General features: G+C 44.4%; 1 protein-coding gene across 1 annotated transcript in view; it reads right to left on the bottom strand.

Moving 5' to 3' along the window:
- RALGAPA2 (Ral GTPase activating protein catalytic subunit alpha 2) overlaps window positions 1–18578 on the bottom strand; it is a gene marked incomplete at its 5' end in the record, with an annotated part of 330762 nt that extends 312184 nt beyond the window's left edge. Inside the window, 2 exon segments of the mRNA XM_027766356.1 lie at window positions 15946–15998; window positions 18468–18578. Of these exon segments, the coding sequence (XP_027622157.1) occupies window positions 15946–15998; window positions 18468–18578 (164 nt within the window).
- Window positions 18579–24385: the final 5807 nt, after the last annotated feature.

Below are 24385 nucleotides of genomic sequence, written 5' to 3'. Positions count from 1 at the left end.
CAGGGCTTGGGGACAGCCAATGCCAGGAGTGTGGAAGACACCTACTCTTCTTGCCAGTCAGTCCAGTGTCACAAGCACATAAAACATCAAGTATCTGTAACTGCTGCAATGCTACATTCACACTGAAATATATGATAGAAAATGTATGAGATAGCAAGTATTTATACAATTCACTTCTAGATGTATAAAAACCAAAACCAGGGCGGCAGGTGGCGTGGTGGTTGAGGTGCTGGACTCCCACATGGCCAACCACAGTTCGAGTCTCAGACCTGATAGCTTGCTTTTTCACCTTCCCAGCCCCTTCTTTGTCTCTCTCTGGTCAAATTTTAAAAATAATAATTATAAATAAATTAAATTAAATAAACAATTCTTGTAGGAAAAAAAAAACTCATCCAAATTGTGTTACCATATTCATTTTAATTAATTTAAAAGAGGGGAAGGAAGCTCTTTCCATGTCTTCTGCCGTCCTAACACCAAGTACAACACATCAAGTTCCATACATTTGACTCCAGTGTGTTTTCTACCACCTGACCTTAAACAATTCTTGACAGCATCTGCTATGGCTGCCTTTTCCAGGCCCTCCTCTTGAGGGTGTCAATTACCAACAAATCGAATGGCACACTGCTGGAGGAGGCTCGGGGCACCTGGGCTGCAATAGTCAGTCACGAGAATGTAATTTCAGACTTCCACAAACATCCTGTCTCCAGTTTCCTTCCCCAAGGTGAACTGATAAGTGATTCGTACATCCTGTTGGGTCGATCCCAAGCATCTCACCCCTAAGTCTGGAAGCATAAGGCATCCTGTGGTCTCAGATATTAAATTTGGAAGTCAAGTTGTCCATTGAAGACGGTTTTTTCCAACTCAGACACAGTAATCTAATTCAAATTATTTATATGCTGTAATAAGAGAATCAAATTTTAACCAGGAATGATATATTCAAAGAATCTCCAGAAAGAAGTAAATATTAGGTCGCCAGAAAAGTCATGACATAGTTTTCAGTGTTTCTATGCAAACATGCATCATGACTTTCCTGACGACCCAATATTTCTACTTTCTGGTTTGTCAAAATAAGAAAAAGATGAGGGCCCAGTGCTTTATTATTTCCCCTGAATCTAATACAGAGCATATCTCCAAAGAGCAATCACAAAGCCCATTTACATTCCAGGGACCGTTGAGAAATGGCACGACTGGCCACTGGCCCTCAGCTGCGATCCCTGCAGAACAAGGACCAAGGAATGTCTCAGAGCATACTGCACCGCACATGACCATAACGCTATCATGCGGGGTTGTCCCCAACCACAGGTTCGATATCATTAAAAACCGCACTTATGGCTGACGAAATGAAGACAGAACAATTATAATTTAACATACTTGTGACACGTTAAAATATGCCAGTGATTCATAAATGTGACTCAATATTCTGGTCATGATAACCAGTGGCATCATCTTCATTGCCAACCAGGGTGGCTTTGGTGATGGCACATGGGTGTCTGCATCAGCTCAGTTCTCTTTAAAGTGTTCCACAGGAAATCTGAATTGATACTGGCTTTTTCTCTATTGCAATCAGTTATCTATCAATAGACTTATGACAGGGACCCAGGAGTAGCATTCAAAACTAGAATAGTTCTTTTAAGAGAAAAAAAAAAACAAAACCATGAAGCATTCAAATATTTGAAATGCTCACTGAGAACTTAATTTCCAAGGATTTGAGAAGAATCTGCTTTTCTTGTTCGTTGTATTTGGTCTTCTCCCTCCTCCACTTGATCACAGTGAAGTCGTCCTTCCAGGGAAAGAAAGAAAAGGCGATGGCAGCCTGAGAAAGTCCTTTACCTCCACGTGGAGGAGGGAGAGGCACGGGAGTCTGTTTACACACTGGACAGCCAGGGATCAGGAAAGACAGACAAAGCAAAGCAAAGCAGGGGCCCACGGAGACTCGTGAGAATACGATCCTGCTGCCCTGCCCATATCATCTGCTTGAAGGAAAGGCATGAGCCATGTGTAAAGAAAGAAAAGAGACTGCTACCTAATCCTGTAAGACAACTGGCTGAACGTGCGCCCTGCCGAGGATTCGGGCCCAGCATTCTCGCAACCTCCACAGGAGCTGCTCGGTTGCCTTCGCTGTTGAAGTTACAAAAGATGGACAGTGTACAAAGAAGGAGGAGCGGCAAGCAGGAGGAGAAGAGGAGAAGCAGGGGAGGAAGAAACAGAACAAACATCTCAGAGTTGTCTGTAATCCTATGACATTCATAATTCCAGTGTTTCTTCAAATAACTCCCTATTAATACCTGAAGTAGAATGCTGCTATTCAATGTGAAAAGTTATAAATAAACAGATGCATTTGTATGGAAAATAAATCAACATTCAAGTTACTGGGTGGCACATACAAAGCAGAGTGCTGAAAGTGAAAAACAGCTTTGTTCCACCTTGCACAATGCTGGGCACGGGGCTTGGGGTCTGTCTTATTATTATCAGGAAAGCCATTCAAAGACCTTTTCTCCTACTCTGAAGAAAAGAATTAGAGTCTAAACCCACTATCTATGTAAGCTCACTTGGAACAATAAGGAAAAGAGACCCAGTGCTGAATTCCATTAAAGTAAGACACGGATTCGACTGCGGCCCTGGACTTGCCACTGGTTAAAGCACAACTCCAAACCTAAGTACACCCAGCATGACTGCACACACGTAAGTCCCACTGTCCAACCGGCATCGCCACCACACAGGGAGGGCAGGGGGTGAGCACGGAGAAGGCCTGGAGGAAATCTCAGACACACTGGCATCTTCAGTAGTAAAGGGAATAACAGCCAGTGACCCTGGCGTTATTTCCCTTCCTCTGTATGCCCCGCAAGAAGCCCACATGTCACCCACACTTGCTGTGTGGTCGCCTGCTGCAGTTTAACTCTTACAGCAAGGCTTCTCAAACCAGAGTGTCCCCCACCAAAGGAGAGGCAAAGAAGAGACAGGGTGCACTGTCTTGGGATGACACTTAAATTCTGTTCTTTACCTTGGAGAAGGGTGGATGAAGAAAGGCGGAAGGTGTGTGGGGGAGACGCACTAAGAAATCTGGCTATTATTTAACCCTATTCTCACCTTACGGACAGAATGAAATCATGAACGGCTCGATTTCATGTTTGCAGAAGATTGCTTTCGAGTCACACCTCCTCAAGGTACGTGCTCATTCCCTTCAGCTAAGGACACTTTGGTAATAACTAGAAGCCCAGAGAAACTATTTCAGTAAATCCCTAAACCTCAAGTTGAAGTCTCCTGCCCAAAAGGACACAGATGTACAAGACGCTGAGACGTTAATCAAGTGTTAGTGGAAAGGAATTGTCTTTCAGACACTAACACGAGTGCAGAGGTTAGTCACTGAGCAGAGGAAGTCAGCTCATTCATGGCTGACAACATCCAAATCCTGGCCCCCTGGCCTGAGAACATACCACGCACAACAGAGAGTTGGAGGAAGAAGGGTTGTGGCACGCACAGGCCCCATTGCAGGGTGTTTTCCCTACCCCTCTCCACCCCACGCACACACAGCCTCTGGCATTTAAATAAATAAATATGTATCTTTTTAAAATATTAACAAGGTAGGGCTAGGTGATGGCATGTTGGTTAAGACGGTTTCGATTCCATGTTTGACTGTGTGGTTTGAGTCCCAGACCCGAAGACTTAAAAAACACACAGGGTGCATATGCATGTGTGCCCAAAATCCCAAAAGGAGAGGGAGGAAAAGGGATTGCTGCGTAGCCATCCCTCCTGAAGTGAGTTTTCTCATGTTCGCTTTCTCTCCTCTTCTCTCTCTCTCTCCCCCCCTCTCTCTGTTTGTCTGTCTCTCTCTGTCAAGGACACAGTCCCTCTAATTAAATAAAGTTTTAAAAAATGTTAACAGGCCAGTACGTAGCAGAGTGATTAAGGTGCTTCACTCCCACATGGTCGACCATGGCTCCAGTTCTGGACCCAGCTTGAACCACATGCTGGGCACATGTGCGTGCGTGTGTGCCCAAAATCCTGAAAGGAGAATGGAGGAGAAGGGATTGCAGCATAGTCATTCACCCTGGGGAGTGATTTCTCATTTTCTCTCTCTCTCTCTCTGCCTCTCTGACAAGCACATACTCCCTATAGCAAAAATCTCTCCCTAAAAAAAAAAGAAAAGAAAAGAAAAAATGTTAATTTTGGGAAACCCCGCAAGAGTTTCTCTGTCCAATGTGTTAGCCACTAGCCCTGCGTGGCTATTTAATTTTAAATTCGAATTACATAAAATTAAGAATAGTCTTTCCATTACACTAACTTCATTTCAAGCACAAAGTTCCCCTTGTGGCTGGCTGGTGGTTACCTGAGCAGACAGTGCAGATAAGGACTATTCCGCCATCACAGAAAGTCCTCCTGGGCAGCTCTGCTCTGGAGAGAAAATAACTGAGCTATTCATACTCACCGAGGCTAATCAGAATCAAGTGATTAACTATTTAAAACTAAATGAAGGCATGAAACTACATTTCATGCAAAAGAAAAAAAAAAAAGACTTCCTCACGACTTCTTGCCTGTAGACTCCAAAGGAAGCTACACTGTAGTGCCCTAGGCCGAGAGCTGGGGGACAGCCCAGAGCTACCCTAGCCCCACCCCTCCACTTTACAGACAGAGACACCAAGGCAAAGAAAGGCCACGTCCCTCAGGCAGGGCCACATGGCTTGTCAGTGTCAAAGCGTGATCCAAACTAGTCAGTTTATCTATCTATCTCTCTCTCTCTCTCTCTCTCTATATATATATATATATAATTTTTTGAGAGGTTTTTGTTATAGGGTACGTGCGCTCGCCAGAAAGACAGAGAGAGACAGAGACAGAAAGCAAGAAATCACCCCCAGGGGGGATGGCCACGCCGCAATCCCTTCTTCTCCATCGTCCTCTTGGGATCTTGGGCACGCACACACACGTGACTGGTATGAGTTTAAGCCACTGGATCCGGGACTCAAACTGCGGTCGACTACATGGGTGTCCAGCAATGTAGCCATTATATCAACTGCTGGTATGTGCGTGTTTGCGTGTGTGTGTGTGTGTGTGTGTGTGTGTGTATGTGGGTGGGTGGGTGTGTACTCACACACCCCTTCTTCCTATCTCTTTTATCCAGAGGGTTTTTGGTAAAACAAGAAAATGTTTTTAACATAAAAACATCAAATAACTCTATGGGAGATAAGTTGAGAATCTGAGACTTTAACACAACGATAAATATTAACAAGTACAAATCCCTGTGGGGATAAAAGGGACTACACTGGCAACAGCTGCTGGCCTCAGGAACGGCACAGCCTCAGTAATATGCTAAGACAGGCCACACTCGGATAGCTAAGAGCACCCAGCTGTGGTCGAATGGTCGCACAGGACAGCATCAGCACACAGGTTCACAGCAAAGAGGGCGCACTTCTAGCTGGAGCTGCCGGAAGAAATCAGAGGTTTTGAACAGAGCCTGAAAGAATCACCAGATGGGGACAAGAGCAAAGAGCGGCCCTTGAAAAGAGAATGAGTAAACCAGAAGGCAGAAGCGAAATGGCGCAGAGAGAGGCGTGGGGCCGAGCAGCAGGAGCCTGGCAGAGGGGAGCATGTCCACAGAGCAACAGTGACAAGTGACCTGAAGGAAACCTACTAGGGACCCGAGGACTTGCTAGAACAACTTGGGCCACACTTCGCAGATGGAAAGAATCCATCCAGGTTTCTAAGATGGTAATGAAAGGGCAAAAATAGGACTTAATCTGGTGGAGTAACGATAAAATTTAAGATAAGGAATCTAAAAATCAAAAGCCCAAAACAACCTATGATTTTTAACTCTGGAACACTTTAGAAAACAGCAGGATAAGCAGCATTTTAGTGCTAGAATAGGCATAGATGTTGAAATTAAAAGTTCCTGTGGGAGGGCAGGGGAATACCTTGCTATCGAATGCTAGAAACTTCTTAAACCTCAATCATTCCATTTCTCTACTAAAATTGTATGGCCTATAACATTGTAGACAGCTGAAATAGTATTTGATCAACTGCATTTTCTTCTTTTTTATATTCTTGATGCTCTGACATCTGGGGCCTGCTACCTGTGAACGACTGCCTCCCCACCCCCAGGTTAGCTTATTCCTAGAGAGGGTGCCTGAGAGCTTGCTTTTAATACACAACCAACCCCAAGGCCATACCCCCAGCCTTCTCCTTTGACAGGCGCTCATGCACCAGGACACTGTCCCTCTACCCTCATCACCAGAGCGCTGGGTACTAGACGCCGAGGAGCCACCTCTACAGCCCAGGTCTGCAGCAATTATTCCACTTACCCGGCCCTAAGCCTGCTTAGTTTGCCTTGCCTTGCCCAGTCCTTCCTGCTCTCGTTCCTCTGTGACTGCTGACTTCGCCTCAGTGCTTCCCCATGTGGCCCTACGTGACACACGATGCCTCCTGTTTCTAGTAGACTTGGAGTGTAATTACAATGTCTTCCTTCATGACAATCATTTTCATGTCTCTGTTTTTTTATCACACTTGGTTAAAACAAACCTCAGATAGCATTAAAATAATCTGTCAAGAGCTGAGTCCAAAAAATTCTCCAGGTCAAGAAAACTACTTGCTCTTGAGGCCCATTCATCAGGTGCCTTGCACTTCTACACCAACCCTCCTTTCCCCTGTAGAGGTACCTACGTAAGGGCCACCACTAAAATGTCACTTTCAAAAAGGATCATGCAGGGGGCTAGTCCCATGGCCTAGTTGTTAAGGGAGCCAGATCCCACATGGCCAATCACAGTTCAAATGTCGGCCCCAGCATCTTGAGAAACTTACTGGCTATGTGTGCACGTGTGCCCAAAGCCCAGACAGGAAGGAGAAATGAAGAAAGGATTGCAGCGTGACAACACACCAAGGAGGGAGTTACTTTCTCTTGCACTACACCCCGTCCTCAGCTTCTCTCTCTCCGCCAAGCACACGCGTGCCCTCTGGCAATTAAAAACAAAAGTGAAAGAACCATTTAGAATTGTATATGATTCAGAAGGTCATTCCTGGAGTTCTGACGTTACTTTTGTTCTTACCAGTGGACTCTTCAGCTCTCTATGAAACGTTAACAAGGCTCCACATGGACAGGAGGCCATATCTGCCCTGCTCACTGCATCTACAGCGTCTAGACCGGGTCTCAACCACAGTCTGTACCTAGTAAGGGTACCCGATGGAAAAATAAATGAACTGTACAAGAACATGTACATGCTAGTGTAGACGGCCTGTGGGATATACCCTCAGATGCAGGACCATATTCTTAGTGACAGGCAGCAAGACAGGAAACTGAAAAATAAACTCTAGGATCAGGCCAGAGATTAACTCCTCATTCTACCATATGTTAACTATGCCACCTTTGACAAGTCACCTAACTATAAGGCCCCCATTCTTTCGTCTATAAAAACTGGGAAGAGGGACCAGTAGTTAGCATAATGGCTATGTTGCTGGACTCCCATGTAGTCGACCGCGGTTCGCATCCTGGACCCAGTGGCTTAAAACTCATGCCAGGCGCATGTGCATGCGTGCCCAAGATCCCGAGAGGAGAATGGAGGAGAAAGGATTGTGGTGTGGCCATCCCCCCTGGGGGGTGATTTCTCGCTTTCTATCTCTCTGCCTCTCTCTGTCTGTCTGGCGAGCGCATACACCCTATAGCAAAAACCTCTCAAAAAAAACAACTGAGAAGACAGGACCCACTTCAGATGTAAAGGATTTAAAGGGATGGCCCACGTGAAAACATTTCTATTCTGGTCGAGATGGCAATGTAAATTCATGATTTGGTGTCCCACATATTATTCCCATGCCTCCATTTGAAATGCACAGCAGTAATAGATAAAATATATATATATGTTTGTTTTGTTTGTTTGTTTGTTTTGTGCTAGAGGGCACATGCACTTGCTAGCGAGACAGACAGTGAGAAATCATGGCCCCAGGCGGAGGGAGGAATGACCAACGCCACAATTCCTTCTCCTCCATTCTCCTCTCAGCATCTTGAGCACACATGCACATGCTCCTGGCGTGAGTTTCGAGCTGTCAGGTCCAGGACTTGAACCATAGTCAGCCATTTGGGAGTCCAGTGCCTTAACTACTATGCCGCCTGCTAGTCCCAAAATATATTCTTAATAGAAGAGTGAAAGTAGAGGGAACCAGCAGTTAGCGTAATGGCTATGTCGCTTGGTTCCCACGTAGTCGACTGCGGTTCGCGTCCTGGACCTGGTGGCTTAAAACCCATGCCGCGCGCGTGTACGTGCGTGCCCAAGATCCCGAGAGGAGAATGGAGGAGAAGGGACTGCGGTGTGGCCATCCCCCCTGGGGGGTGATTTCTCGCTTTCTGTCTCTATGTCTCTGTCTGTCTGGGGAGCGCACGCGCCCTATAGTGAAAAACCTCTCAAAAAAAAAAGGAGTGAAAGTAGAGTCAATCACAATAAAAAAAAAAAGTAATAAACAGGCTAGCAAGGGTGCGGAGGCTTAGGTGCTGGATCCCATATAGCCAACTGTACAGTTTGAGTCCCAGACCTGGCAGCTTGAAAATCACGCCAGGCGTATGTGCCAAAAATCTTGAGAAGATAATAGAAGAGAAGGGAATGTGGCCATCCCCCCGAGGGGGTAATTTCTCACTTTCCCGCTCTCTCTGCCTATCTCCAGTGAGAACACGTGCCCAACAGAAAACCTAACAAAAAAAAGGGGGGGGCGGTAGGGGGATAAACTTCTCCATGAACCAAACAACAGCATAAATGCTAAGTGGTACGCATATCTGAAGCTATGGGCAAAGACAGCTGGAAGGCCAGCTTTAAAGGGTTCAGGCATTCCCACTACAGATCAAGGCAAAGGAGAAAGGGGTGCTTGCCACCTACACCCTGAGCTGGCGTGAACTGCAGCTTCCACTGCACGCCGTTACTTCACTTGAATACTGGCATCTAGTCGCGTCTAACCACAATTTCCTCTTTCGAAGATTCTCTTCTAGTTTGCCTCTGACGTATGAAGGCAAGCAACGGCTCAGGCAGGCAATGGCTCTCTACATACTCTTCTTTCATACCTTTCTGTCTTGTATGCTTTCTTCCAGTTCATTTCTTATTTATGGACTATCTCTATGCAGTATCCCTGCTGTGATTTAACATGTCTTAATAATTCCACCTCTTCTAAAGAAAGCCCTTCCCAATTATTTACACATTGTGTTTGCCTCCAAACCCTCATAAACCATTTCTTTATATGGTACTAACTCAGAAAGCAGCGATGAAGTTACTTAGTGCCCTAATGAAACATACAAATTACAACCTACCTTCTAAAGCAGGAGACAGAGAGAACACAAGCATAAACAAAAGGAATGCAAGATCATTACTCATTCATATTTACTATGCAAACTAAAGTCTTTATGAAGCTTTGAATAATATATATTTGTTCTGTTATATAGGCAACTAACCCTCTGTTAATAGTACTGTATCAGTAATAACACTCTCCCTAGTCTAGAATTTCTGGGCACGAAAGGAAAGTATCAAAACTACAGGACTAGGGTCTCTGAAGGGCTTTCCTGCTGCTACACAACTACCCCTGATTTCAACGGCAGTAGGTACAAGTCTTAAAACATTTCTGGGCTTTGCAAAACATAAAGAAACTAAAAATGTAATAAAATACAAAAAAAAAAAAAAAGGTAAGTGAAGAAGGTGAAGTGAAGAAGGAAGAGGGAGGGAGGCAGAAGAAAAGTGAGCCAAAACCTAATCTGTGAGCAACAAGCAGAAGAATGCAGGGTGCCAGGGAGCTGGGACCAACAGCAGCTCCTGAGGGACACGTCTGTTTTGTGCAGTCCCCAGTCCTCACCCTAAGTAAGTCTGGGAAAGTGAGGATGAAATCCCATGAATAAACCAGGACCTTCCAATGGGACTAAAGTGATCCCAATCAAGAGTATTCCCAAACTTCTGGCAAAAGCAAAAAGACAAAACTTCTGGAACAAACAAGAATTAACAAACATTAAATCTGTGTTTAATGAATATTGATCTCAAAATCACATATCATAAACTATGTAAAGAAAGAAACCACAGTGCAGAAGAGGCAGCTGAAATAACCAACAGATTTAGACAACTAACGACTTCAGATATTAGAATTATCAGATACAAAATAGATAATATTATACAGTAAAGGTTTAAGAAGATGTCTAAAAATGAACAAGGATCAAGAGACTATCAAAAGTCATCAGTCACATATAAATACTAAACAAATCAGCTGCTAAAACATGAAAAAAAAAATCACTGAACCATACAGCTCAATAGATTGGTTAAGCAGCAGATAAAAGCCAAATGAAGAAAATCAGTGAACTGGAAGAAAGAACATAAGAGATTTCCCAGAATGCAAAACAAAGAGATTCACAGAAAAGAAAAAGAAAAGAAATAAAAGCAAGCTTAAAGAAAGAAAGGATCAAGAAGTTTAAATAAGAATCCTACAAAGGATGGCCAGAGAGAATAGAAAAATATCCATATTTCAGAAGACAATAGCTGAGATTTTTACAGAAATGATAAAAATATGAATCCAGAGACAGGGGAAGTATATACCAAGCAACTAGATGTTTTAATGATGAAACTACAGAATATCAAAGACTAAGTAAAAGCTCTTAAGTCAGAAAAAGAAGACAGTTAAAAGAACAACAAAGGCTGTCTCTACAATGTAATGGTTAAGGGGGGGCAGATCCCACATGGCTCAGAGTTTGAATCCCAGCCAAATGGCTCAGAAAACATCTGGGCACATGTGCATACATGCCCCCAAACTGGACAGGATGGAAAAATGGAGAAAGGACTGTGGCGTGGACCATGTTCCATGGGGGAGAGGGGTGCTCGCTCGCTTGGTCTCTCTCACTCTCTCTCTCTGGCAACTGTATGTGCCCTTGCCAGAGGGCAATTCAAAAAACTAAAAGGAAAAAACAAATAATTATATTGAAAACAGAGTTTAAAACTCCTACAAGGTCAAGTCATATTTTGTAAAGTTTTAAGAGATCTGTAGTAATTTATATGAATAGCAGATAACAAAACAGTATCTGTAAATTAAAGACACAAATACTATTAATACTACTACTACTAACATATCTAATACAAATAATACGTGTTTGAAGACAATGAAGAACATTCTAAGGCCAATGACACTGAAGAGACCGTGACTATTCAAAGAGTGTGAGGGTCAGATGGCAGTGCAGAGATAAAACATAACACTCCATGTGACTAGCGCAGGTTCTGACGGAGACATCCCTGAATGGCTGAGCATACTCGTGCCTGTGATTCGTGGATAGCTGAGGCTGGGGGTGGGTCGCAGTCTCAAAACCATGCGGGGATGCCCTTCCATCCCCATCTTTCTCACTCATGGAAGAAATGAATGAGTAAACTTAAAGGAAAAAAGAAGGGAAGTTTCTTTATGGTAATATTTAAAAAAAAAAAAAAAGAATTATTTTATTTAACTTTTTTTTTTTAAAAATTTGACCAGAGAGTGGACAGAGCAAGAGAGAGAGACATAACAGGGAGAAAGTGAGAAAGTATGCCACCACGTCCAGGACTCAAACATGGTCAGTCATGGGAACCAGCAGTTAGCGTAATGGCTATGTCGCTGGACTCCCACGTAGTCGACCGCAGTTCGCGTCCCGGACCCGGTGGCTTAAAACTAACGCCGGGCGCGTGTGCGTGCATGCCCAAGATCCTGAGAGGAGAATGGAGGAGAAGGGATTGCGGCGTGACCATCCCCCCTATGGGGTGATTTCTCGCTTTCTGTCTCTATGTCTCTCTCTGTCTGGTGAGCGCAGGTGCCCTATAGCGAAAATCTCTCCAAAAAAAAACATGGTCAGTCATGTGGGAGTCTAGTGCCCTTAAGCACCTTATCACCCGGCAGCCCCTGGCAACAGGTGTTTTTTTTTTTTTTTTTTGAGAGATTTTTGCTATAGGGCGCGTGCGCTCGCCAGACAGACAGAGAGAGACATAGAGACAGAAAGCGAGAAATCACCCCCCAAGGGGGATGGTCACGCTGCAATCCCTTCTCCTCCATTCTCCTCTCGGGATCTTGGGCACGCACGCACACGCGCCCGGCGTGAGTTTTAAGCCACCGGGTCCAGGACGCGAACCATGATCGACTACGTGGGAGTCCAGTGACATAGCCATTACGCTAACTGCTGGTTCCCAACAGGTTTTAAAGCTTTAGTGAAAAGAACAAATTCTTAGACTTTTTCATATTATCAGAAAAAATATGTAATTTACCAAATCAGAATTAAGAAAAAACAGAAAACCCAAATAATCATAAAGCTATTCAAGAAACTGAATGGTTAAAAACTCTCCATTTAAAACAAAATAGCACCAGTTTTAGATGGTTTTATAGGAAAGATTTTTTTAAAAATTCAAGCAACATATCATTCCAATCTTATACAAATTATTGGGTTGTCAGAAAAGTCATGATGTACTTTTTCTATATAAAAATGTGTCATGACTTTTCTGAGAACCCAATATTTTATACAGCAAAAGAAATGCTTAACAAAACGGCCTATAATAATATGAGTCAAAAACAATGAGGAAAGGAAATTTTGGTCAACTTCAGTTGTGAACATGGATTCCAAAATACAAACAAAATAATCTGCCCTAAAATCTACAACTATAATTCACCACCTTAATACTCGAGGAGACTCGCCATATGGTCACCTCCATCCGTGCAGGAAAAAAATAATGAAAACTTCAAAATCCATGTACAATTATCCTAAAAATCTTACGAATCTAGGATTATAAACAAATGTATTTAATCGGATAAAGAACCTACCAAAATTTACAGAACACATTATTCTTAGTGGTGAAACAGTGACAAAAGTCTTTAGATCAGAAAACAGAATTACTTTTCTAATTTTTTTTTTTTTTAAGAAATTTTTGCTATAGGGCAAGTATGCTCCCTGGAGAGAAAAAGAGACAGAAAGTGAGAAATCACTCCCTGGGAGAGGGATGGCCACATCTCAATCCCTTCTCCTCCAGTCTCCTCTGAGGATTTTGGGCATGCACACACATGCAGTTGACATGAGTTCAAGATGCCAGGTCCAGGACCTGGACCACAGGTGACCACATGGGAGTCTAGCACCTTAACCACTATGCCACCTGCTGGTCCCTTTTTCAATTCTATTTTCCAACAGAGGACTTCTACTTACTAGAGGGCTGTGCCAGTGCAGTAAGAGAAGGACAATAGACTAAGCCGGCAAGCTCCTCCATTCATTACTGACAGACGATCCTTCTGTCTACCAAGAAAACCAAAAAATCCTAAAGACAAAATGTACGAATAAACATATCACATACATTCACTTGGCCTAGCAGTGGGAATGAATGAACTAGAGCTAGAACTAATTTTTTCTAAAACTAGACAAACTTGGAAACAATTTTGAGCGTAAAGGGCATGCTACAGATGATTAAGTACCACATGAGACTATCTCTACTACACTCACGACAACATAACTGTAGGAGGAATTACCGGAGGATACAAATAAATGCGGTAAATCCATTTCTTAAAAGGAACAGCATGATGAGATGCAGGGGAGTTGTTGACTCCAGAGGTGAGATAAGAAGGAAGGAGTGCCTGTAGCTTCTAACTCCTGCAACAGGGAGGAGGTGGTCAGGACTATGGACTTTACTATCATGCTTCTTAGCTGCATTTGCGTTATAGTTTCTTTAGAAAATGCATTAACCATTACCTAAACAAGATACGTTCATGGAATAGATCAAACAAACAACAGCCAGTAGATATCTATTTAAGTGATAAACTTAACAAAAGCTCCTGTTCAAATCAGCTCTGCACTGGTTCCACTCACAGAAGGGTAATCACAAGAAACATGAGACCCACAAAATATGCCGTGACTCAATGTCTGTTACCCAGGGCAAGAGCACAGCCCTCAAAAGAAAGCAAGGGCAACCACTGGGTACTGAGCACCAGCCATAAGTCAAGTCCTGGGATGGAGGCTTCCCTTATCTTGTTTTATCCCATAAACCCAGAAAGGCCCTCAACATACACACATGGAGAACCTTCCTTCCTTGCTATGATTTGAATATATCCCCAAGAAATTCACATGATGGGACTTGATTGTATCAACTGTATTATAAAAGTATTGAGTGAAAACTTACTTCCTAAAAAAAAAAAAAAAAAATTTACTCCCATCATGGTGTCCCAGGGTGAGACCTAGCGGGCAGTGACTGGTTGATGGTAACTGCATCATGGAGGTAACAATATTTCTTACGACCCAGGAGGCCCAGCTCTCATGAGACAGGGTTACTTCTCACAAGAGCTGGTTGTTAATAAAAGAGATCACTCGTGAGCTCTTACCTCTCTGCACGTGCCCACCTTCCCCTGTGCTTCCATCAGCCAGGCTATTGGATTAGGACTCTGGACTTTCCAGACACCAGGATGGTGAGTTTGTAAATAAACTTAAGACTTTTTTTTAAAATAAACCTTTTATTTATCTATCTATCTATCTGCTGTGATTTTCAAGGGCCAGTTCTGGGACTTAAGCCACAGTTGGCCATCTGAGAATCCAGTGCCTTAACCACCATGCCACTGGTTGGCCCCAACTTCTGATTTCTTTATAAAACCAGCCATGCTCAGGTATTTCTGTAAGCAATGAAATAATGGATTAAGACATCTTCCCTTCCAGTCAACTCAGCAGTGAGTATGCATTATACCTTTCCCTTACAGTCATAAAAGTTCATCTTTTCATATCAATCCAAGCACACGGCTCTTCAAATCATGAACAATTTCTAGAGAACCAACAATTAACTTTCAGCATCCACAATTCCATTCTGAGTATCATTTTCCAGGTATCTGTAATCTGGTCACTTTTCTTATACATTTAGACAAGAAACACTTGAAGCTTATAAAATCAAAAACCATGCCCAAACACTCTCCTGACTTTGAAAAGAATATATGATTGACACTCACAGACAAATACACACACAGACTGCAATCTCACAGTCAGAAAAATATATGCTAAAAACAATGACTGTTTTGCATATCAAATTTATATACATTAAAAAAAAAATCATTGGGGGCCAGCAGATGGTGTAGCAGTTACGTTGCTAGACTCCCACATGGCTGACCATGGTTCAAGCCCTAGACCTGGTGCCTTGAAAATCACACCAGGCACGTGTACGTGAATGCTCAAGATTCCAAGAAGAGAATGGAGGACATGGCCATTCTCCCTGGGAGGGGGGTGAATTTTCACTTTCCCTTTCACTGTCTCTGTCTGTCTCTCTTCCCAGTGAATACACATGCCCTAAGGCAAATACCTCTAAAAAAAAAAAAAAAAAAGAAAGATAAATCATCTCTAATGTTAATTAGAGTATAGGAAATTTATGTAAGGCTTACTTATAAGTTAACATTTAAGTTCATGTGATGTTTTAGGAGAGCAATTCAGTAAGAACTATTAGTATTTAAAACATGCAAACTGTTCCATCTAATAATTTCACATCTAGGTACCCATACAGGAAAAATACTCCCACGTGTTTGCAAAAAGAAAATCACAAGAACAGTCTTTGCAGCATTATTTTGTGTTTTTTGTTTGTTTGTTTTTGAGAGGTTTTTGCTTTAGGACGCATGTGCTCACCATAAAGACAGAGAGAAACAGAGAGACAGAAGGTGCGAAATCACCCCTGTGGGAGATGCGCATGCTGCAATCCCTTCTCCTCCATTCTCCTCTCAGGATCTTGGGCATGCACACACACACACACACCTGGCGTGAGTTTAAGCTACTGGGTCCAGGACTCGAACCGTGGTCGACTACATGGGAGTCCAGTGACATAGCCATTATGCCAACTGCTGTTCCCTGCAGCATTATTTTGTAAAGGAAGACGTGGGGAAATATAGGCCCACTAATGGCAATTTTTATTTGTTTTCAAGTGAAATTAAAAACCTAAAGAACATATTTTCCAACAAGAAAGACAAAAGATAGATGAATGAACCAAAACTTACTTCAAAAAGAAATAGGATGGAGTCCAGCTCCTCCCTTTGTGACTTATTATTCCCTGGAATATTAAAAAAAAATAATAGTTATAATGACAAAGTCTAAACTCTGAGATATAACAAATTATATTAAAAGGCATCTTAAAACATTTAAGCCTCAACATACACCCATTTGTTTAGAAAAAGAACAAGACGAATGTGACGCAAGCATCAGGACTGCAGGTGACAACTGAGCCAGGGCGCCTGGGTTCACGTCTAGGAGAGCTGACCCGTGAGCTATTTAAACACAGCTTCCATGTTTTCCAAGTCGTTACCAACTCGTGACAGGTGATTTCATTATTTCTCAACTAGTTAGCTATCAGCTCAAGTTACGGTGGAATGCGCAGCAAAATTAGAGAAAAAGTTCTAGCTTGATAATATAAAGACAGAGAGAGCAGCTCACTGCTCACTGTAGAGCGGATATCTTTGAGGGCAACTGTGTACTCCTCTTAATAATGAAACAGTAAGACGACACTGCCTGCAGCAGCGGTTACCATTCACTGTCTGCGCTGCTCTGCGTGCCAGGCTCTGGGCAAGCGCTCAGCAAACGCCATCTTATTTAGGAGTCTGTAAAGGACTCCCACATGGCTGACTGTGGTTCAAGTGCCAGACCAGGTGGCTTGAAAATTGCACTGGGCATGTGTGTGTGCATGCCCAAAATCCTGTAAAGGACCAGACAGTAAATATTTCAAACTTTCCAGGCCTCTTGCAACCACTCAACTCCGCTGTTACAAGCGTAAAAGCAGTCACAGGAAACATATAAATGATCGTATATGGCTGTGTTCGATAAAACTTTATTTATAAATGCAGGAAGCCAGCTATACAGTGCAGACCTGGATCTAACTGAATCCCCACAGCTCCATACAGTGGACAGTCATTGAAAAGTACTGAAAAAGACCTGTTTGTCAGGGATTATTCTCGGCCCTGAGGATAAAGGAGCGAACAAAACAGATAACAATCCCTGCCCTGGGAAAGTTTATATGTAGGCAGGAGGAGGCATTCTATAAATAAGTGAGAAAACAGGAGGGAAGGCAGATGGGGAAGCCAAAAAGGATGATATACAATTTTGACTACAGGGAAGTCATCCTGCCGATAAGGTAACATCTGAGAAAAAAAATCTAAAAGTAGTAAGGAAGCAAGCCATATGGAAAATTGGCAGAGGGGTGTTCTAGGCAGAGGGACCAGAGAGTGCAAAGTTCCCAGTGGCTGAGCACACACTGCACGGTCAGGACACTGCGCGAGACCACAGTGACTGGAGCAAAGGCGACAAGAGGTCTGGAGGTTACAGAGTAGATGGGACACCCACTGGCCCTGGAAAGCAAGTTAGGCGGCCTGAGGCTATTTTAATGACCTTAGAAATGAGAATGAGGGTTTAGACCTGGATAATTATGATTTTTTTTTTAGATTGTTGCCATAGGGCACATGTGCTTGCCAGAGACAGTATAATTTTTTTTTAAAGATTGTTGCCATAGGGCACATGTGCTTGTCAGAGAAAGACAGAGACACTGTGAAAGAGGACAAGTGAGAAATCACTCCCCAGGGGAGATGGCCATGCTGCAACCCTTTCTCCTCCATTCTCCTCTCAGGGTTTTGGACAAGCACACACATGCAACAGACGTGTTTTTCAAGCCACCAGGTCCAGGACTCAAACTGCAGAGTTGGCGATTTGGGATCCAGCACCTCAATCACCATGCCACCTGCTGGCACTCCCCCTTTTTTTAAAGATAGGGTCTCAATCTTCCTGCCTCAGCCTCCTGAGTAGCTGGGATTCCAGGTACATACCACCAAACCCAGCTTTGACTCACATTTTGAAAGCATGGCTCCAGTCTGAAGAGACTTTTGTGTTGGGGGAGGGCACAGCGTGGAAGCAGGGAGACCATTTCTAAGGCTACTGCTATACTCCAGGTGAGGACAGGATGATACAGTGTAACCTTGGCTTGATTTTCAAAGAATATTTATATATGAGCATAAAACTCAAATAAATATAATGCATTAATAATCTACTTGGGCAGGGCCAGCAGATGGCATGGTGGTTGGAGCGCTGGACTCTCACATGGCTCACCACAGTTAAAAAATAATCTACTTGGAGAGAGAGAGAACACAACTTTAATAGTGTTTGCTTCTGCAAAGCAGAGCTGGGGGTCTGGGCAAAACAGATCTTTCATTTTGTATTTCAAACTCTTTAATATAATCTGATTTTTAAAAATCTTTTTTCTTTCCTTTTTTAAGTGAGTTATTCCCCTGGAACTCATGCCTTCTGCAGGTTCTCTCTTCTACTGCCCTGCAGTCATTCATTGCTCAGTTAACATCTGCCCAAATAAGAGCTCAAGGCAAACAGAGACACCAGCCTATTCTCCCTGATCTTACAGCTCTGCTAAGGTTTGACAAGGAAAAAAGTTTTAAAAAGTCCAATTTGTGGCTCAGAACACATACAACTTCCAAAACTTCCTGAATGTTTAAAATTTTTTTAAAAACTTTGTAAAAATGCTTACCTTTTAATTTCAAACTATTTTCCAGTGTTATAAAATTTTCATAGAAGATGAAATATATCTGAGAATAGTTGGTCTCAAAAAATGGCTTAAGATCACTTGCATCCACATTATCTGAAAAGAGAAAGTTTTTATTTATGATAATACACTCTACAATTATCAGAATTCTCAACCAACCTTTTCTGAAATGAAGAAGGTAGTGTAGTAGTTAAGGCGCTGGACTCCCACATGGCTGACTGTGGTTCAAGTGCCAGATCAGGTGGCTTGAAAATTGCACTGGGCATGTTTGTGTGCATGCCCAAAATCCTGGGAGGAGGCTGGAGGAGAAGGGATTTGGCACGGCCATTCCTCTAGGGGTGATTTCTCACTTTCTCTTTTTCTCTGTCTCTCTCCTGGGTGTACATATGACCTATGGCAAAAACCTTAAAAAGAAAAAAAGTAAAACTAATTTTATCCCCTTATAAAACAAAACAGTAACCCCATTTATTTATTCTCCATCTAAGAGAGTTCTAGTTTGCACTTGGGCACCACCCATGACAGGGACCTGGGCAGGAGATGCAAGGTGGATTCAAGAGGTTGGAATTAATGGGACACAGCACCTACACACCCCTACACACCAGCTGGAAGGGTTGAGGTATGCAGGAGCCTGGGGAGGGACAAAATGACCTCCTGTTAGGGGATGGGGAAGTGGGAGTTCCCAGAGGAGGACAGGAGATGAAAGGGGACGAGTTTGTACCTCTGAAAAACGACTTTGCCAGTGGAGGCCCCACATGGCCCAACCTCTCCTCTCTCCCCATCAACATCACTTTCTGAGCATGAACAGGAAAACCAGCTCAGGAGAGCGAGAATACACTCTCCACATTCACCACCCACTTCCGTGTGGGCCTATGGGTGCCATCTCCCCGCCAGCTGCAGGGGACCTGCTCCTGTTTGGACTCTGTGAGCCTATTACATGTTTCTAGAATAGTCTCTGTTGTACCAGTTTGGCTAAAACCAGGGAAGGGCTTAGCCCAGACACCTCTCATTGAAGCAGGGCCATGCAACAGCACAACTACTTCTTCCCAGGGACCCCACTCGGCTGAGTCAAAACCTCCCAACTCAGGGTCAAAGCCACTGTCCACTGTCCACACACCTATTGTACATTATCCTCAGCAAATAAACTTGTTTGTGCCATTTATAAGGTCTTGGCCAGGGAGTTACTGCTTTGGAAGAACACAATAGGAATTTAAGGAAGATTAAAACCAGCTTCCTTAAAATTCCACAAGGATCTACTAGTATCACAGTGTCAAGGGAAAGGAAAGAGAAAGTGTTGCTATTCAGTCTGCATCAGAGTGCTATCAATTGCTTTGGTGGTTCCAAAATTGTGAACAAAATGCGAACATACCTGTTCCTGTGCTCAAACTGCATTGTGTACAGGTCAGAGTAATACAGAGGAATCTATAGAGTGGCTTTCCTTAGATAACTACATAGGACCTTGCATGCAAAAATTGGCCCCAGTTCTCTGAAATAACGTACATAGATATTTATAAAGACATACGAGCTGCCAATTTCACATTATATTTACTGTACTAAAATAAAACTGTGCACAGAGCAGTGGAAATTCCTGTACCTACCAAATGCACACACGTGAAAGCAAGTTAACAATGATACTAATAGCATCAACATACCTGAACAGTATCATTTGAGCTAGCCAGTCTTGCCAAGGAATCCTTGAGGACCTTATATGGAATTTGCCATTTCCAAGGAAGGGATTTATACATTTTAATTCCGATGCAAACTTTAATTCCTCCACTCACTTCTCTCTGGCCTGAGGCATGTCTAACCCAGCAGGCTCCTACTCAGCCCTCACTGGTCAGCTGAAATCTCCCCACCCCCACTCCTAGACATGCCTGTGCCTCTGCTGTGTGTCCCCCAGTTTTTCCCCCATCATAGCACATGGCATAAGTTACTTAATTCCGAGCAGAGCCCAGATTGAATTATTGACTTGATTCTGATCACATGATCTGTCTTCCCTGTTAGATATACTCCTGCCCTCACCAGACCTACGGTCTACCACGAACACCATTTTGTCCCCTGAACCTAGCACAGTATTTTGTTCAGTATTTTCTTAAATGACCTACATAAAGTAAGCGGACGACAACATACCATGATAAAATGGCTATGGTTTGTAAAGCCTTAGACAATGTGCACTGGAAAGAAGTGGTTTCAAACCCTCCAGGCTATCAAGAGAGGAATGCATCTCTGGGCTGAGGATCAGATTTCAGTTTGCAACCCTGATGTCTCCACTGAGCTTAAGCCCATGCCTGTCACCAGCCTGATTTCCCTGCATAAAGGTCTAAGAGGCCTCTCCAGTTAAACCCCTCCCAAGGGAAGCTCTGTTCTCCCCAGAAGATCCTACTCTTCCCGCAGGCCTTTCTATCTCAGCATGAAGGTACACTCGCTCCCCACAAGCCCAGCTGCACCAGCAAAGCCTCACCATCCCCTCACCATCTGGGGCTCACCCCTTCACCATACAAGTGCCTTGTCCCTGGAAGATTCTGCGGTGGACATACCACCTTTCAGCACGCAGACCTCAGACCACAACGCTAGAAGCAAGTTCCTTAGCATCAGGGATGCAGTGCACCAGTGTGGCGAGATGGCATGGGGAGGTTAGGGCCATCAACAGCTCCCCCCCCCCATCCTTCCTTCCCATGGGCCCCGGGGAAACTCAGACATCAGCCACCTGAACAAAGGCGGTCCCAGGAAGTCTGAGGGGCTCTCACTTACACTCAGCTGCTCATGTGAAGCCAAAAGTCCCGCTTCCCCAGTCACCTGCTATCTTTCTTCCGGATAAGGCGAGACAGCGCGGTACTTACACACTCACTGACTCGACGACCAGCCACGCTGTGGGCAGCCCCGCACCCAGGAGTGTGGCATCTGTAACCTACTCGGGGATGTACATGTGTGGAGGACTCCTGTCGGCCTGGGAGTGCTCGTCACACAATTCCGCCTGCGGCATTCGGGACTACTCGATATGAGCTCATCCATGTGCTCGCACTGTGGAGTTTGGCAGCCCTGTGGAACATAAGCTGCCTGGGGGCAGGCGTCTCATCTGCTTTGAGGCCTGCTGCATCCCAGCCCCAGAACAGAGCCAGGGACTCAGCAGAACATGGTCCGTAAGAGGTATAGAAAGTAGACCGTTAACGGATAAACCAGAATAAAGAGCAAATATTTTATATCTCTAATTCCAAATCTAAAATGACTCTTGACTTTCCTTTTACAGACCTGTCAGAAGGATATTTATAAAGTAAGCAGATATTGGGACCAGCAGTTGGTGTAATGGCTATGTCGCTGGACTCCCATGTAGTCGACCGCGGGTTGAGTCCGGACCCGGTGGCTTGAACTCACGGCAGGTGCGTGTGCGTGTGTGCCCAAGATCCCGAGAGAATGGAGGAGAAAGGATTGCGGCGTGGCCATCTTCCCCGGGAGATGATTTCTTGCTTCCTGTCTGTCTGTCTGTCTCTGTCTTTCTGTCAAGCGCACGCGCCCTAAAGCAAAAAACCACTCAAAAAAAAAAAAAATGTAAGCATATATCTTGGGGAAGGCAACCACAGGCTTTGGAATTTAGCATTCTACAAAAAATGAGCATAAGAATGTTTCAAAAGCCTGATTATTAACAAGGCTAACTTTAAGAAAAGCTAAGGTATAACAGGAAGGCTTTGCTCAGGAAAGGAAAAAGAAAAAAACAATGACAAGTGTCCTTTCAATCAGACATTCTTGGCCCGTTCATTCCAACATTTACTGAGTCCCTCTCTCTCGCATGAAGCCACAGTGCCAAGCTCTGCAAAATTCAAAGAGGTAAGACCTAGGACCCTCAAGGGCACATAGGTAAATACACAACCAGAGAAAGGCCACCAGCCAGGGCCATGCTGGACACCAAGCAGGAACCACTCCACATGCGGGAGGCAGGGGATATTAGTAACGCTGCATCTGAGCCACGCTCTGCTTCACAAGGTACTTCCATGCATATATTTTATTTGAACCTCAACACAACCCTGTGAAATAGATGGGGCAGGTATGGCCAAGAAAAAGGAACCTCTGGGTTGGGATCTCACCAGCCCCCTGGGCCTCACGGCCAGTTGGAGACATGGGCAGAACATCTGTCCAGACCTTCTGATTCCACATCTGGACTTGGCATGGGCCTCAGAGGTAAGTGAGAATAACCTGAAACTAGAATGAGGTCAGGATTTAAAAGAGGGAAATCATCACCTTGGGATGAGCGAGGGGAGCCAGAGGGAAAAGAAGGCAAAAACCAAGGTATGAGACAAGAGAGTGACACTGAAGAAGCAGCTCGTGGCACTGTCCCCAGGCCCTCACAGGGCCAGTGGGGAAGAGGGAGGGACGTCAAGGTCTCCACAGAGTCCTGATTGGACAGTGCCTTCGCAGTGTCCGACAGGACGACAGGACGCAGCACGGGACTCACTACTGTCACAGCACTCAGAAAGGGACATCCAACTTAACCCCAGGGAAGCAAGGAGGCAGCCCTGTAAAGCTGGGACGCAGTTCCGAGTTTTTTTTTAAATCTCCTTAGTTTTTCATTGTCCTTCACAACCATCCAACCACCAGTAAATCTCTCTATTCTATCTCACTATATCTCAGAGACAATCTATACCTGACAACCACCCCTCCCGCAGCCCCTTATCCAGCCACGCCTCTGTTGATAATCATTTTTCCACATGTAGCTGAAGACAACAGCAGAGACTGAGGGTGAAACCCTAGAGCAGACTGCCCAGTTCCAGTCGGAGCTGCAGAGCTTTGGACAAGCTACTCTGCTCTCCAATTTTACCTGAGAAAGGGACCAACGATGGTTCCTGCCTCGCAGAGTCGCTGTGGTGATAAAATGAACATACACAAACTGCTTATGAGAGGGTCAGCAGTCGGGCCGGCTCTGTGGCTGGCTGGCAGAGGCAGCCAGGCCCTGCACGGCGGACCACGCTGTCAGAGCCCCACATCTGGCAGCAAGAGAAACATACTGAGCATGTGGGCATGCTCAAATCCCGACAGGAGGGCGAAAAGGAGATGGAGGGATTATGGAAGAACTCTTCCCCATGGCAGATGCTTCCTCAGTCAGCCTGGATAGGGGCACAGGTATACACACCAGGTGTACACAGGGAGACCTCCAGACGTGGACCAGAGACCTTACCCCGTGGGCCCAGCCCCCAAAAGCCCTGTTACCACTGCGCCACTCCCGCTGGCCTGTTTTATATAATTATTGAGTTTCTGACACAGGCAATCTCACCAGGTAGGAATAACCCAGCATCAACTACCTACGAAGCCATAAAATGCAATGACTCAGAAACTCACAGACTTAATGAGACAGCCCCTTATTACACAGCACCGCACCTCAACACGGCAGTAAGCGCTGTCAATAAACGTGCCCACAAACCAGTGGCATGATCTATTTCCTTCCACAAATAATCCTGTTAGCAGCAATTCTACTGCTCATGTTCAGCCCCCACCCTCTCTACCACTCCCATACTTTCAACCCCAACCCGAGCTAAGAGCCAGCCCTGCCTACTTATCTGTGTGCAGATGAAGATGAGAGCCGTGTGCTCTTTCACGCAAATCCCCTGGATAATGGTGCTGAAAGTCTGATGACCAAGATCATAGCTGGTGATAGGGGGAGGGGTAAGTGAAGAATTCAAGGAGAACTCGATGACTTAATAAAATGATCGTTTAGAAACACTCCACAGAACGAGGAAAATAATAAAATGCAAATAAACTAGTCAGACACAGCAGATAATGCTGACAGGATGGACATCATGAGAAATGCACCACACTTACAGGCTAATGTGATTCTGCTGCTTTCACGTTTAATCCACTGCCTGGGTCCTGCCCCCTTTCCCTCCGTGGCAGTTTATAAGTGCCACGCATTATTCCTC

This window comes from Tupaia chinensis, unplaced genomic scaffold (assembly GCF_000334495.1).
Source record: "Tupaia chinensis unplaced genomic scaffold, TupChi_1.0 Scaffold142716_1, whole genome shotgun sequence".
Lineage (NCBI taxonomy): Eukaryota > Metazoa > Chordata > Mammalia > Scandentia > Tupaiidae > Tupaia > Tupaia belangeri.
Note: the sequence above shows the minus strand (reverse complement) of the source record. Positions and strands in the feature narration are given on the sequence as shown.